At 38.4% G+C, this 17,927-nt stretch overlaps 1 protein-coding gene across 1 annotated transcript in view; it reads left to right on the top strand.

Annotated features, from left to right (window-relative positions):
• LOC140245054 (oxysterol-binding protein-related protein 6-like) overlaps positions 1 to 17,927 on the top strand; it is a 103,105-nt gene that overhangs the window by 32,128 nt on the left and 53,050 nt on the right. Inside the window, exon 2 of the mRNA XM_072324648.1 lies at positions 9,998 to 10,183. Coding sequence (XP_072180749.1) covers positions 9,998 to 10,183 — 186 coding nt within the window. The remainder of the gene's footprint in view (positions 1 to 9,997; positions 10,184 to 17,927) is intronic.

Genomic DNA, 17,927 nt, shown 5'->3' with positions numbered 1-17,927 from the left:
ACAAATGCCTGAACATCCATTGTACTGATTGACATTGTCACATGTATTACACACAATATACAATGGAACAATCAACTCACTGGTATTTTGTCTGTACCAATATTCTGGATTCCGGAACGTTCAAATTCTAAGTTTTGGCTTTAAATTCACTTCTCGGACACAAGCCCCCAATTTTGTTACGACCAAATTCACTCTGAGAATGATCGCACAAAAGAAACAATCAACTAATGTTCAGGCGGTTTATTAACAGTGATATTGTGGGTACAGACTGGTAATCGGTTTTCACATCAGTACAATAATGATCAAGAGAAACAATTATAAATCAGTAATACAATCACTTACACGCATTACAGCCCAAATCGTAATCACGATGTTATATAGTCCCTTGGTGATGTCTAACTACGATGTTCGATGCACAGATGAATGGTCCTTGATGCACCGATGAATGATTCCTCCGACGTAAATCCAGAGGCACGGGTTGCAATAATCCATGTTATAGATCCAGGGTAAATTCCACGATAAACAAGGTGTATGTTCACGGCGAAACGTGCAAAATCCAAACGTTATGACGACCACGTCCAGTTGATGCGTTGAATGAGGATTCACTTTATAATGTCCAGCAAGGAATCCAGCCCGTCACAGCTTTGCCGTAACAATGTCCGTTGACACTAAAATATGGAGTCTATCTCCAACGTAGGCAAATTAATTCTCTGCAGGCAAAATGTCTCCCAGGCCTTATCTCCACAAACACAGTTTATATGGCAGGTCAGCAGGTAACACAGGACTGACTATAACAAGTCGTTTCAGAGCCAAAAGTGACGTAACTCTCAGAGCAGAGGTGTTGGGTACTCTGCCTACCTCAGAATTTCTCCTGCTTATATACTATCCATTCACCCCTTTCTAGTACATTCTGTAATTTTCTCCAACCTGGGGCCACATACCTGAACATACTAGCAAGTCCAAATTCCAGGAATCCTGGATGACTCACTGCCTAATATGTGCATAACATCATTGCCAAAATTAACTACCAATCACATTGGGTTACAAGGGCAGTGCCTCACTCAGCCAGCACTTCCTAGAATTTTCTGGAATGGGTTAAATCATTCTAGATTGAGTGAGCTATAATGTATTTCCTGTCACATGCATACATGTACTGTAGCTACATTGTATACCATGTAGAAAATTCTCCACTGATATGGTCAGCCTGTATGTACTATATCTATATCATATAGAATGTTCTCCATTAATCTGGTCACCCTGTGTACATACACATTAAACAACCATGCATACAGCCTTGATACATGTACATAACTACTTGTGTGTACATTTGTGACAGTTCATTATCACAATTTTAACACTGCATTTCACAATGAAGATTTTTCTTTCTTTCAGAATGGTCTATGAGGTACAGATTGCGTAAAAAGGGTCACAACGTAACCTTCCACATTCAATCCTGTCGCATATTTTTCAAGAACGGATGTACAAAACGCGAAGAGATTTTCGGAAGAAAATAAAGAACGCATTTTTATTCCCTTCGAGCGCAACGATCATATATTATACAAAATTACAGCCGAAATGATTCATGAAATCATCGCATTCCCGCTGGGCACCAACAGCGTAAAAATACCTCGCAAGTTATGGTAAACAACGCCTGTATTTTACTCTATTTGCGCTGGTGTTAGGAAAAATTAACAAACAAGAATTACAATAAAGAATTATCTCATTTCATCCCCTATACTTTTTCGTCTAATTCACAAATAATTTCCCTTTATTATCTCAATAATAATGATCCATAATTGGGTAATAACAACGCAAAGGATGTTCTTAAGTTTCTTTCATTGATGGGTATATTCCGATGTCGTGCTTATGTTTTTCTTTGTTTTTGATGTGTACGGTTATAACGAGGTACCGGTTATAACGAGGTAATATCGCCGATCCCACGGACCTCGTTGTAACGGGGTTTCACTGTAATTGGAAAGTTGCTTTCTTTGTATGTTACTGCATTCATGCACCCATTCATTCAGGAATTGTCATTGGCTATTTGTTTGCTTGCTTTTTTTAAACACAAGAACAATACAATTTTTCCTCCCATTAGGCCTATATTGATCCCATGAATCTGTTTATTCAACACATACTAAGTAGATTTCAAGAAAGTCACATTTCAAGTACTTTAAAGGTCCAGTTTACCTTTGGGAGCAGTGATTTCAAATATGTCCAAGATATCACATTTGATGCATATGTGTAGGTCTGTTGTATCATAAAACATCCTACCATATGAAATATTTGCAATAAAACCTAAAATATAAGGAAATATCAGGGTTTTTATCAATAAACCGTAACTGTATACGGTTTAGTCTGGAAACATTTTTATTATAACTATTGTTCACATTTCGTGTATTTAACAACACTTAACATCGATTATACGGATTCAAATTTTGACAGTGGTTGTTTCTATCCCTAACTCACATTTTAGAACTATTTTAAAGCACTAATGCTTTCATCTGCAAATGGTAAATTATGCCTTTAATATCTAATTATCTTGGAGGACATTTTGGTGTTTAATTTATTCTTTTTCGTCTTTACACGGCATTTCTTTTGTAAAAATTGAAGGAATCCACTCCAATAACCACTTAGATACAATCAGCAAGCATAAGCACTGCTTCTCTAAAAATTCTATTCCCTCATCCAAACCACTTTTATTGAGATTCTGAATAGGGAGCAAAGGATTGAGGCAATTTGAAGTGTGAGTCCTTTATGGCAAGATTTGCATTCTGCTGACATGAATGAATGTAAAACAATCAGGGAAGTCCTCATGTTTTGTTTTTCTTCCCATTTGATAATGAGCTGGCAATTAAGTTTACTACTAGGTAGAGTGGTTGCCTTTAGGTTGTATTCATAATGAAATTTAGACATCTTGCATCATCTGGAAGCTTTCCTGGTATGCCACACAAGAAGATGCCTTTTCTTTTTGTGTACATCGCTAGAACAGCCTTTATTTAGCCATTAGTTCTTTCTTATATAATACACTGTATGTATGTTCTGTCTCAAATTGTAAAGTTCAGAAAGTTTCTGTATTGAAATGAGACATTTCACAAGTCTTTCCCAACCGGATCTCAGATCTAGACAGTCAAAACTCAGACCTATGTATTATGAATTACAATGTATTTAGGAGCACCTAGAAGTATTCAAAGCCATTCAGTGTTATGCTGTATGTGATGCCATATATTTTGGGGCTTTTTGGAAGTTTGCTTATCTTAAGTTGCATAATTCACAAGTGGCAAAAACATGGCCTCCCCTTACATACAATTTAACTGTGCTGTGTATTGACTCCAAGACAGAAAATTATTACTTTTCTCTTGCAGAGGAATAAACTTATGTAACCATTTCTTATTCCATCACTGTAATTTTCAATTGTTAATTCAACCACTTGCGATATTGTCAATTGTCTTTATGTGCAGAATGTTTTACTTCTGAAGTATTATGCCGTATACCATTATTGCTTAATCACATCTTGACCTCAGTAACATTCTGTGTGGGGATGAAGAATGTTTAGATGTTAGAGAGGTGTCTTGAGAGTTAATATGTAACACAATGCTGTGGGTGAGTAATTGATGTCAAGACATGTGAGTTTTTTGCAAATTAGTCAGAGTTGACTCATTTTCTCGTCATTTGTGATTGCTGTAAAGGTGAGGACCAGGCTAGGATTTTGCAGACTTTAGCTGTATTTGCCTAATGGCAGTGATTTACATTCTATCTGTTTTGCAGCTGACATCAATACGCTAATTGTGGAGTGCTTTTAGTTGGTGGTAAAAGCCTTGGGTTGCTTTGTGCTGTAACAGCAGTGCCACAGCATTTTGTCCAGACTGTCTGTGCTAGGGCACTCGTTATCCTCGTAACGGTAATTGCCCGATTTTCAACCGTTCTCCTGTGCCTCAAAGGCATCTGATGCATTCTTGGTATGTGACTGTAACATCCAAGCAAGTATCAGTCGATTCGGTCCAAATGCTTTCGTACCACAGGTGAACAAGTAACGCACTATAGCATCCATTGGACATGGCTTGCAGTGACAGCTCAACAGGAGTAGCTTTGTTGTAATAGTTCATTGACTTCTTCATGATTATCAACATGCATTGATGTTTTGTTCAGCGCATGTGACATTTTTGTATTTTCCAAGGCTGCACCCAAAGTCAAAGCCATTTGTTGTCATGATGATTTGACTGCTCCATTGCAGAATGTGATTACAGCTCTTGCCAGGAAACATGACGTGCTTTGAATTTTGAACGGTGTAACTACTTCATTGCAGAAATAAAAATGTCCAGCTACCCTGCAGGTATTGAAATAGCATGCATGTTTCTCATATAATCATGTTGCTGGATTTTTTTTTCATTTTTGTGAAGAATACACTGAAACATTTGTAGATTCTTAATCCGGAAGTATTCTTTTTGACCATCTGTGTCATTTATATCTCAAGGTTCATTTGTGAGATGTATTTACTGACAAGAAAGCACCAGCTTAGCTTTAAATATTCTTATCTTCTAGGGCTGTCGTGTAAATGTGTTTGCTGTAAAGTAGTCATGTGGGTGGTGTTGGATAGCTAAAATACAACAGGCTTTGTGGTCTGTGAAGCAGAAAGTGCTTCTATTTTTCTGCTGTCCAACACTATGCCCCCCCCCCAAATTCATACATAATAGTGCAACCAATACACCTGTTGTCAATGGCACATATGCACACGCACACACACACACACACACACACACACACACACCCCATGCACACACAAATGGACTCCAGAAACTAATGTAGCACTCTATGGCTTTGTGAAGTGTCTTTGAACAGGCCATGGGCAGTTTAATACATTTTTGATGAAAGGAAACACCCCCCCCCCCCCAAAAAAAAAAAAAGAAAGAAAGAAGAGGAAGAATCAGATCTAGAGATGCCAAGAGCTTGTAGTGACCCATGTGTAGTGTAGTACCATCACCACAATGAAATGAAATTCTGTGATTCAAGCTTTATTGTATGCTGTGAAAGTGGATATTTCGGTGTGAGTAATTTTTTTTTTCTTGCGCTCAGCCAGATAAGATGAGTTTTGCATGTTTTTAATTTTGCGGAATCAAGACGTCACCCACTGGAACACATGGCAAGCAAAAATATTCACATGCATTTATTTTCACGCTAAATTCTGGCTGTGCAAAATGCGAGAACATTTCAACACCGTGAAAATGTCCGCTTTTACAGTAGTGAAGAATTGTTGCCACAAAGATGAACCATGCAGACTGTGTTTTAATGGAATTAAGTGGAATACTGAAGGGACTTCCAGATATTTTTTTTTTCTTTTGTCTGTGTGTCTGCTGTCCACCTATAGCAGTTCTCATGAGCGGTACCGATTCAGTTTCTTCCACTCTTGGCAAATAGATACATCACACTGACGTGGGAAGATGAAAATTGGGACACCCTTCTCACAGATCAAAGCTTCTTCTTCATACAAGACCCTGCAGGAGTCTCGCAAAGAGTCAAACAATCTCCCAGAACAGCCGCGGCCTAGAGTTACACGTGGCATTATTGGAAAAAAATCGGAGTCAGCTGCCGGGGAAGTTCGCGAAACGCGAGACAAACGAGTTTGACCGAGGCACCAGCCTCCGTAGGCATGCTATCTTCCCCATCAAACAGAATTAAAAGAAAAAGAAGAAAAGATAAAATGAGATAGAAAGAGAGAGAGGGAAAGAGATAGAATAAGGGTTAATGTTTCAGGCATGTGGAATGCGGATGGTGATAAGTCTCAAGTGACGTGAATGCCAAACTAAGAAAAAAAAAAAGGTCCAACATACCAAGAGGAAAGGGATGTTGGTAGTCTAGTGCCTTCTGCCTCACGCTTGTTTCTAATCTCTGAACACATCTGATGCTGATACATGTTTATTTCCTCACTGACGCACGCGGCGGTAGGTCAGCAGCAGCTCGTGGTGGCTGAAATGTCAGCTTGTGATCAGATGAAAGGTGCCCGTCAACATGTCCATCACAAACTTTACTGCAATCCGATGGCAGAATATTGGTTGCTCGAGTGTGAGAATGGCTATTTGAAGGTGATTGCCACAATCACTTTCAGAAGTTAGAGGTGCGAATCAAAATTGGACATGAAACAAGAAACTTTATGAAGTTTCACCTGTCGTCAGAAAATACTGGTCGTAGCCTTGCATTATTGATTTGCACGAAAAGATATAAAGATCATATTTTTAGTCAATAAATAGACTACTACTACTCAAATGTTATTGTCAGGTTATTACAAAGCTATGATAATTTTTTGTGAATACTATAGATACAACTTATTCTTGTTGACATTAATCGTAAAAAAAAAGAAGATTCTAGAATATTTACATTGTATGTATTGGTTATCAGTGTATACTCATAAGATGCAATTGTACCATCACCTACACTAATTTGCATAGATGCAAGTTGTATCAATGATTCATGAAAACATATGAAACTTTAAAATGCTATGTGCTCTTAAATTGAGTCGATTAACACAAAAACAGCACCATCCTGTCCATCTGTACGCCATGTAGAAGGACCTGGTGTAGACATGCACTTTAAAAGAGCTCTTTAATACTCCGAACGCACTTCCCCTTAAAAGAGAAATGAAACCCAAATGTATAGGAGGATTTAGTTAATACAGCAATATTAGCGGAACATATCCATGAAGTTTGAGGAAAACAGGACAGTCTATTCAAAAGTTATGAATTGCTAAATTTTGAGAAGACTACTGCAGTTCGTGACGATGTGCATTGACAAATGATACCTGTATAAACAAAATAAAAAGAAAATTCAACATATTTTCACTTTTCTAGCATAATAGAAGAGCACTTGACTGTCCTTTCAGAAAGCAGGGGCATAGTAGCATACATGTATGTCAGTAGCAAGTCAAGGGAATGTGTACTTCCATTAAAGTTTTATAAAAGGAATTATCTTTATGTGGCTATCCATGCATGACATTACAGACAGTACTTTTGTAGTCTTCTCATCCAGTGATGGTAGCAACAAAACTTTAAAAACTCATCTTTTGAAAGAATTGTCAGGTTTTCCTCAAACTATGCTGATATGTTACTATCAAATATTGCTGCATTTCCTTAATCCACAATTATATCTGAACTTATTTGGGTTTCATTCTCTTTTACATGCAATATCTCCCCCCCCCCCCCCCCCCGATTATGCACATCTACAGAAGATGTGAAATGATTTCACCAAACTTGCTACAAGATGTCTACAAACTTTTGTATGCTGTTATTGTAACAAGAGTGGCAATTTTCATGCCCGATCATGTGAGATGAAAATTTGCTTGTGTTGATATCATGCTTTTGCTTGCTTTTGTGCTTGCAGTTTGTCTTTTCATCAAAAGTTTCATTTAATCACTTCATGCTTCCAGATATTATGTGTGTACTGTAAGATACAGTGTGTATACACATGTCATATGTCCTTGCTTGCTGTGTGCTGTCAGTATGTAATGAAAAACAGCATGTTGATCATTCAAATATCACGCTTGTGAATGCACATGTACTTGCCTGTGTATCATTTTGCTAGATTCGGACGTTGTGTCATTGCTTTATTTAGAATATTACACCTTTCAAACATCTTGCTGACTTTCCCAAAGCTTGTCGCAAAGTTCATGTCATGTGTTTGTCTGTGTGTATACATGTACATTGAATAGTGAATCAAGATTTGGGACTAGTTGAATTGGTGCCGTGTGACATTCATTGATTTTGTTAATACATTGTAGTTCACGGTTGTGAATTATACTTTCTGATTCTTGCAAGGGGAATCCTGTGAAACACAAATGTTATACCTTTTCTTACATGGTTTACTGTATTGTATGGAACATGCTCTTTCATGCACATTTCTGGCAAATATTCCAAATGCATTTAAGATCATGTACTACATACATGTATGATATTATCATACCATACAAACATTCATATAATTGCATATTGTATACGCATGTATACACATACATTTTGTATGCACATGTGTGATTTCTGTCAAAGTTTGAAATTGAAAAGGATTCTTCATATTTGCGGTGTTTGTAGTGTTTATGTCCATCAAAATTTGACTGGAAGTAAAAGGAAAGAAGGAAAGCTGTGCTTTTATTTTCAGTGAAAATCCTCTGTATTTTATATGAATTATACCTGTGTATTCATAATAATATTCTTATTGTTATGATAGTCATAGTTGGGAAAACATAATGCATTAAACTCCCTTTTTGCTTCATTCTTTTTTGGTTTGTTATCAGGAGTGAAATTGCTCTATTTGCCTCTCTGACTGAGAAACATTTGACAAATACAATCATTTCAATTATTGTTGGTTTGACATAAGAATAAATGCTAGCATTGTATATTCCTCAGATTGCTCTGACACTTTTCACCCAACTACTGTATGTTGGGCTTGAACACTTTGGCCCTTATTCACGAAGGTAGTATAAATATAGTCCATGGCCGATACAAATTTCCTCTGCGTAAATGCGCTTGACATATTGCATTGTATACCAACAAACATCCAGTATTAATTGCGCTTGGATACTGGTGTGTGTTAAGCCCCCGTCACACTACAGCGTATAAATCAGCGAATGCCTAGCGGATGGGCAAAATTTGGCAAAGTCCAGATACGCTCGAATCCGCTCGAATCCGCAAGCAAAACGTCGTTTTCGAACGTTCGCCTAACGAATGATGAGCATATGCTAACCGTGTTACGAGCGGATTAAGTAGCGAATGAAAGCGAATGCGTACAGTCCGTCCAGCGGATGCTGAGCGGACAAAGCGAATGAGGAGCGAATGCCCAACATATGCAGAGCGATACTGCGGCAGTCACGTGACGGATCTCGACTGACGCACATTTTCCCAAATCATTTTGAGTAGTGACAGTGTCGAGTAACGTTGTGATTGTGAGAATGGCCCCCAAAAGAAGGAAGGAGAAGTCACCACCAGGTGCTGCTGATGTCATTACCCTCGACAGTCCTCAAGATTCCTGTGTTCCTTCTGATGTGGGGAGTCCAACATCCTCCATTACGTCTGGTGCCTCCAACTGTTCCTAGCCTGGACCTTCAGCGAAAAAAAAAAAAGCCACAGGCAAACGCCGGGACTTTAATATCCCGGAAGTTCGATGAGAAGCTGATTATACAACCTGAACTGCCCTCGTCTTCGGATCCAGGCCCTGGTCCACATCGTTCTTCGATGTTTTCCTCTCCTCCGTTTTCTCTTGTCTTGGATGTATTTGACGATTGCCAGCTGGTTTAGGTCATGCTCATGTTGATGAACAGCTAGAAGATATTGCATCTGACATCTCTGAGCGTCCTCCATTTCTGATGACCAACTGATAAATGCTACCTGTGCTGTCCAGATTTGCTGTGCGAATTTGGACGAACGGCGAACGAATGAGAAGCGAACGCAGAGCGACCACAACTTTCGATCAGCGGGCGCTAAGCGACCACAAAGCGTATTGTCATTCCGTTCGTCATCCGCTCAAGATTTTGGACATGTCCAAAATCAAAATTTGTCTCCGGCGGATCTCTGCGAATCGCTGCGAACAGCTAGCGGATACAGCGAACGCCAAGCGGGTCACGAACGATGAGCAGCGGATGTGAGCGTATCTCCAAATTTTCGGATCCGCTGGGCATTCGTTGGCTAGATACGCTCTAGTGTGACGGGGGCTTTAGGTACGCCTGTTTGATGCATGTTTAGTATATGGGTTAAATTTAAACCATTTTTCTTAATTCAAACCATCTTCATGAACACTGGCCCATTTTTCTTTACAAATCAATCACATAGACCTATACTGATATCCTTACATGTGTACATTCCCATGTGTTCACAGACGGATATGTCTATTTGTCTGAACGTACAGTATGTATTATGTGTGTGTGTGTGTGTGTGTGTGTTACGATGTTAAATGTTATTTTAATATACATATAACGTATAAAATGAAATACATGTAAGTATTACTATTGGTCACTTCACAGGAGGACCCAGGTACAGCCTCTAACATGGACACGGCAGAGAGCGGTATGTCCGAGATGGACGGGAGCAAGACACTGAAGCTGGAACCCCTCTCCGTGGAGACGGGCTCGGACCTGGTCCAGGAACCGGGCAAGATTGAGGGCTACCTTCTGAAGAGGCGCAAGAGGCCCCTGAAGGGCTGGCATAGGGTAAGTGAGTGGGTGGGTGTGGTGGTGTTGGTGATGACGATGGTTTTGTTGGTGGTATTGGTTCCAGATTAGGAAGTCTTAGAATTGAGTCCAGAACTCTTAAAGACCTGGTAGTGTAGGGATACCATGGAGTAGAATACTGGTCTGCAATTTTGTAGCTTGGATATATTCGAGATTCCCGTAACAAATTGTGTACTGCTTTATCACTGACCTCTGTATAAGTGCACACACAGCTGAAGAATCTTGACTAGAGTCAACAATTCCCTATGAGCGTAGTACGCTTTGATGCACATATTCGCTCACCAGTGCTATAGGTGTATTGTAAGTGGTTTTCGAATGTACCCTGGTGGGCAGCGAATGAATCAGGCCACCCATGCATCCCCATGCTACCGGGTCTTTAAACCGAACAAGCATGAGCGGTCTGAAGTTCTCCCTGTAAATACAGCCCTTTGCAAACATTCCTTGGCAAACTATTTCATCCACAATGTCCCTGTTGACTTCCAAAGAGTGTACACCTGATGGGTACTCAGCATTTGCAGGGTTAATGACCATAGCAGTGCCCTCTGTAAAGAGCAATACTAATACTGAATGGGGTACCCTGGGTAAATACAACCATCATCAGTTTTTTGCCTCAGCCCCAAAGGATGCCAGAAGCATTATGTTTTCAGGCTCTCTATCTGCTCTTCCCACATCTTGTTATGTGATTGAGAAATATAGCTCAGTGGATTTTCTTTAAAGGGAAGATAAACCCCAAAAGCAATGTGGATTGAGTGAAAGCAGCAACATTAGTAGAACACATCAGTGAAAGTTTGAAGAAAATCGGACAATCGATGCAAAAGTTATGAATTTTTAAAGTTTTGGTGATGGAACCGCTGGATGAGGAGACTACTAGAGGTTATGACGTATGAGTGGACAACAATACCAAGAAAACATAAAGAAAATTCTACAAAAATCCATTTTTTATGAAAATTACAAATTCCATCAACTTGATATTGACATATGTAAAGGTAGCAATTATTCCCCCTGCTTTCTGAAAGAGGTTGGTCCATTGCTCTTTCATAATTCTAGAAAAGTGAATTTTTGTTGAATTTCCTTTATATTTTCTTTGTATTGTTGTCCACTCATACGTCATATCCTCTAGTAGTCTCCTCATCCAGCGGTTCCAACACCAAAACTTTAAAAATTCATAACTCTTGCATCGATTGTTCGATTTTCCTCAAACTTTCACTGATGTGTTCTACTAATGTTGCTGCTTTCACTCAATCCACATTGCTCTTTGGTTTACCTTCCCTTTGACCTGTTCCTGGTGGTCTGCGTATTAAGTCTGTGTGCATTTCAGAATTCAGTATGGAATGAGTGAATAGCACATGGCTGAAGAATGAAACATCAAAGAGATGTACCATGTAGATGCACGGATTAGATTTTGGGCAAAATTCCTCAAGGTGAAAGGTTAAAGGGTACTGAACTTTATCTGAAAATGGTCCATTTCATCTGTAACTTCAGGAAGGCATGTCCATTTCAGCTGTAACTATGTACAGCAAGGTGTGTCCAATGGGGAGATCATCTAATTAAATGAAGGATAGAAATAATGCTTAACCATCAAAATAGTAAGGGTGAAAGGTCAAGATAGAAGATTTCTTTTAAAAGATGGTTACTGCAAAAAAAAAAAAAAAAAAAAAAAAAAAAAAGATGATGAAGATGATTCATTGATTTCTACTACTGGACAGTAGCTAGTAGTTAGGATGGAGTTTTATTCAATGACCAGAAAGATAAAGGAGCCCTAATAAATGTGTGCTTTTTGTCTTTTACCCAGGTACATCCAGATTACTTAAACATAATGCCATTCATACCCACTCCAAGCCTACACCCTATTGTACCATACTTATGCAGGGCATTCTGGAGTGCTCCTGTGCCCAACTTATGTAAATATAGGATGGGATATAAGATTCTTTTCTTGAAGTTAACGGGTTGGTACAGTATTGGTGGAGGCGAGGATTGGGCTTTTAACTTTTTGCCAGATACCAAGAAAACACTTACGAAATAGTACAGAGCATACCACTCTAAGAGGAATTCAAAGTTTATTTGATGAAAATCGGGTTTGGAATGACTGAAACATCCAAACACAAAGTAAAACAAAGCGATCGTAATAAAAGGTGGGTCCCACACTTTGTTAGAATCACTCTGTTTTGGATATCTTGGCCATTTCAAAACCAATTTTCATCAGATAAACATTGAATTCCTCATGGAATTGCATGCTCTTTCATATTTCATAAGAGGTTTCTCATTATCTCACCAAAAAATGTTAGAAACTTGAAATTAGTTCTCAACCAAAACTATACGATCCCTTTAATACTAAGGCTTATCATGTACAACAAAATGTTACAAAAGTTTACTGATTTATCAACAAGTAAGTCTCTCTTTGGTTTGTGATGAATTAGGACCATTAACCTAATGACAAAAAACAAACAAAACAAAGCAGCAGTGCATCTATGATTCATTTCAAGACATTTGAGATGCCTTGTATGAGATTTTTTGTTTTTGTTTTTGTTTGTGTTTTTCTTTATGTTGGGAAGGAGAGATTATTTGTTGAGTGGTGATGAATGAGGACACTGAACCTCTGGACAAATTCCAGACAGACAGACAGATGTAGTAATGTATTGCAACCCTTGCGGGGAAAACACATCAAAGAACATACTGTCATGAATTCTGCATTCACCCCCCCCCCCTTCCAGTATAACGTCTCTATAACCTGACCACCAGGCTGTCCACAAAAACAAAAACAAGAAGAAAAAACAAAACAAAACAGGGATGCACACTCACAGGGGGTTAAACAATACCCGCAGGCCCTGTTCCAATCTCCAGCAATCTTGCTGATCGATCGGCGATCATTCTCGCGGAATGCGAGCATAATGAAGACGAGGCCCCGGGTAGTCAAGCCGCTTTCCGGCGGAGAATCTCTTCATCGCCACTACCCTGGACCTCTTTCACATTATTGTTATCCGAGGAGATCATTCTTCTCCATTACGCTAACTCTGTTTAACCGGCACCAACTCTTGCATTCACATCATGCATAAACTCCTTTTAATTGAAATTCTCTCCTCTGTGGAGTGTATACCCCGCAGAAAAAACGTTGTGCCAGGAATAAAAAGAAACGAACACACAAAGAGACACACACATACAGAGCTGTGAGAAATTTCAGCAGACAGACTTACCATGTTATTAGTTACAGATGTATGTCCATGGTAATGTACCTCATGGAATTATCGAGTGTGACAGTACACATGTGCCTAATAGTGTAGTCTAGTTATTGTGACCTCATTATTGTGGCATATATATATTACACTTGAAGCAGAAAATCCTCTTTTTTTTGTACGAAATTACATCATATATGATGCACTGATGTCAGAGCTGATAAGCATTTCCGATACTGCAGGAGACTTCCTGATATATCAGATATTTCTTCATGTCCGGCCAAAAGAATACATTGCCGGCTGAGAACCAGAAGAGCTTTTAATCACTGTTTGTGGGGATATTGAGTTACTGGTATGTTCATTTTCAGTATAAAAACGTATAGATTAATTAAAACCACAAGGGTGCTATTTTGTCCTATATTTGGAACAATGCTTACATATCTACCCACTTTTGATTAAATAAACTTTATGAAACCTAATTGTTTCATTTTCATTTATGTTAAAATCTTAGAATGGTATACTTTCATACCTGTATTAGTGACCACCTGTCTATAGGGGCCACCTGCCACAAACGACCACTAAAAGCAATTCCCTCTGAGAGAAAAAGCATGTTAAGAACCTGTCTGTAGTGGCCACCTGTCTATGTAGCTAAAGACAGGTTTGACTGCATAAGATCCCCCCTGAGTTGGCAATTATTTTCATTCACTGAGCTGCATTTAACACTCAAATACCTCCCTGATTGCTCTTTGGACCCTACCTGATTATGATGTGTGAAACTATAGCATCCTAATATCAAAAGCAGCATATTAATATGGCTAAACCAAAAGACTGCTCGAATATATTTGTAGAACCATTCGCATGTACAATTTAGCGACACTTTCAAGAGTTATGATTCTTTTTTTTTAATGCATTAATGAACAGACAAATGATTAAACAAAAGTAGATTAATTGTGAGTGAGCATATTTCTGTTTCAGTCCATTTGTAAGCCACAAATATAAACTGATCCTGTCAACAGGGCCAGCTAGCTTGCACAGAACATGCTGTAAAAAGCTAGAAATAAATGGCAGAATGTAATAAGGGTTGTGAAAGTCAGATCCTGTTGGAAAAAGATTTTTTTTTTTTCGATGTGTTATCTTGCCCTCCTTGTGCATTGTTTTCCTGTACATGGATACTGTAAAAGTGGTTTCTTTCGCAGTGGTTTTATTTTTGCGCTTTGAGGTTGAACCGCGAAATTAACATCACGCGAAAATGTTTTGAACTCGCCACTTGTTACAACGCTATTGCGCACATGCACTCACAAGATTATCCGTGCATTGAGTGTATTGAAGGTCAACACACACACAGCGATACCGCGCAATGTAGGTCAAGCATGTTATTAAGTACTCGAGAGACAGGATTTCAGGTAAGAAAGCCTACATTTAATTTTAATTTCTATTTAATAAATAAAAGAATAATTGGATTATAGTTATGGTTTTGATGTGCAAAATAAAACAGTTTTTGCCGACTGTGAATTCACAGATTTTGCCGACCGCAAATTTAAACACACGAGAAAAAGTCGACACTGATGGAAACCGCGAAAGTATCTGTACGCGAAAGAAACCACTTTTACAGTATACACATCCATTGCAGGAAGGGATGTTTACATTTAACCTACTACTTACTTTTTGCATGTGAACTGGGGCTGTGTTGGGCAGCTGAACACACTGGTTTCTCCTCCCCCATTTAAATCCAAATTAACCTTTCCCTATCATGCGAGGAGGCAGCTTCCACCTCTTGGCCCCCCTCACGCTCCTGGCCCCTTCCTAACCTTAATAAAGTGCTTGTCAAGATGCACACGGTTATGGATCGAGAGTTCAATATGGGATTCTCGCCGAAATACCGCCACCAACCCCCGCCTTGTTAGCATTGATTGATATTGTCACTTCATGGAGGCAATTTGAATGGACACTTTGAACTATACCACAGGGCTCCAGGGAGCAAGAAAGAGATAGGGAGAGGGAGAAATGGAAAGAGATTACCCCTTTTTTTCAGGGAGGGAGAAGAATGTATCTGCCTGCATTCAACAACCAGCAGGTGTTGAATCTTTTTATTGTGATGTTTGCATTGTGGTTACTTGTCATGGGAATAAACAAATACCACTTGATGTAATCAATTATGATTACATGCAATATGTACATTCAATTACTGTCATTTGTATCTTTTTTACCAATCATACATAGATCTTTGTATGTAAACATCGTAGAGTCTAGTATACAAAATTTGGTAAAATTGCTTGAAGCATAGTTAGAATGCCTTAGAGAGAAGCAAGCAAAATGAATTGATTTGTGCTGACTGACATTTTAAATCTAGCATGCAATCATATGAAAGATGGAAATTGAGCTGGAAAAGCAAATGGCAGTAAATCGTACAATGGTAAATTCAGAAGATAATTTGTAGTTTTTCATGATGGAGGAATGAAGATGTGAGTCTCTATCAATTGAAGTACCTTTTTTTTTTTTTATCCACGGGGATAGAATCTTGATACCGCAAATTGATGGAATAGATTATATTTGTGAGTCTTATGCCCAGAGCTCATCCATTTTCATGAAGGCTTGACAGTCGACAGAACAATAAAAATGAAATAGAGAGAAATAAAGAAAAAGTGTCTTGTGGTATTTTGAAGTAGAAAAGAAATGTATGCCAAGTGAGAATATGAAGGAGTAGAAAGAGAGATAGTAAAATGAAGGAGATAGTGAAAGTGGGAAGGGCAGAGGAAATATCATGTGTGGCTTGTGCTTGAGGAAAAAATAAAATCTGAAATAAAGTACATGTACAATTTGTGTGGGCTTGAGAGATACACATAAAGGCCCGAATTCACGAAGGTGGTACAAATGAAACCATGGTTTAAACCATGGACAAAAACCATTGAGCGCCAAGTGTCGCATGGAATATTTCGTTACGAAATCAGTCATTTCGTCCATGAAATGATTATTCTGTAACGAAATGACAACATTTTGTAACTAAATGAACATTTCGTCCACGACATGATAATTTCCTTAACGAAACTGTCATTTTGTCGACGAAATGACCAATTTCGTAACCAAATATTCCATGCGACACTTGCTGCTCCATGGTTTTTGTCCATGGTTTAAACCATGGTTTCATTTGTACCACCTTCGTGAATTCGGGCCACATTGTAGAAACAAGAGAGATGGCAAAGAGAATAATTATATTTTGTGGGAGAAAAGGAGCGAGGAGATGAGAGGGAAAGGGAGAAGAAAATGGAGAATAAATGTTTGTATTCCTGTGTGTTAGAAAGTATGCATTTGTTTGTGTATGTGTGTGTGTGCGTGTGTGTGTTTGTGTGTGTGTGTGTAATGAGAGAAAAAAAAAAGATTGTGTGTTTGTGTTTGTATTTGTGTATCAGAGAAGCATGTATAATGCGTGTGTTGTATGCGTTCTGCATTGTGAGTCTGATAGAAACAGAGAGAGGAAAAAAAAAAAAGATTGTAATTTTGTAGTTAGTCAGGGATGATTCTGCGTGACTGTGCCCAAAACCCACCTTACTGACTTTTTAGCCATTCAAATGCATTGAAATATTCAGTTTATGATATGCACTTTAATAAGACTTCTTTTTTTCCCCATGAGTTTCAGATTTTATTTTTCTGCAAGTACACTTTAACATACACCCCTGAGTTTAATAGTGGAATAGAGAAAAGAAATGAAGATAAAAATTTGTGTAACATACAGCTGTAGGAAAGGAATGACAGAGAAATAGACAGACAGAGGAAGAGATCTTGTGCATTTTTAATAAATGCAAAATACACAGCGATGTTAGGAGTGATATTTGCCCATCAGTAATTAATGGGCCGTGCTTGGTAATTGTTTGATTGACCTTGTCCCTGTGGGGAGAACCCGACGAAGCACAAACATGTGTTTGTGTACGATGTATAGTGTAAATTGTGAACTCTCACAGGTACATACAGTACACATAGAGTACATGTACACACACACACACACACACACACACCAATACTGTGAGTTGTTACATACAAATTACAAGTTTGTAATTACAGTATGTATGCATGTGTGTGTGTGTTCTTTGAAGTACTGTTTAGGTATAAAGGTTGTAAACAAAACATAAAGTACAGACCATCATGCATGACAGCTGTGGTAAAGTTTGCCGCTCTTCAATAGGTTTCTTTTCAAAATGTTTAGTCTGCATTCTGTAACAAAAGTTTAGTATTTCTATAGATATTTTTGAAGAATGGTTATATAGGAGAGATGTCTGAAAAAATTGTCTACATTCTTCTCAGATTCTGAAGTAGTATGCAGCATATTGTACCTTTTAAATTTCTGGAGTTGAATCTTGGCAAGTGAAGTAATTAATGTGTGGTTCAGAGTAGAATTTGGAGAAAGCGGAGGAGAAATCTTCAAGATAAGTAAACAAAACAAAGAACAATCCCTATACACTGTACTTCAAAAAAAAAGAAAAAGAAAAAGAGACAGGGCAGCAGCAGCAGCGATATTCATCCAAAACATGGTAGAGAAAAAAAAAATTAGCATGGAAGTC

This window comes from Diadema setosum, chromosome 22 (assembly GCF_964275005.1).
Source record: "Diadema setosum chromosome 22, eeDiaSeto1, whole genome shotgun sequence".
Taxonomy (NCBI): Eukaryota; Metazoa; Echinodermata; class Echinoidea; order Diadematoida; family Diadematidae; genus Diadema; species Diadema setosum.
The sequence above is the reverse complement of the archived record's forward strand: the minus strand, read 5'-3'. Positions and strand labels throughout refer to the sequence as shown.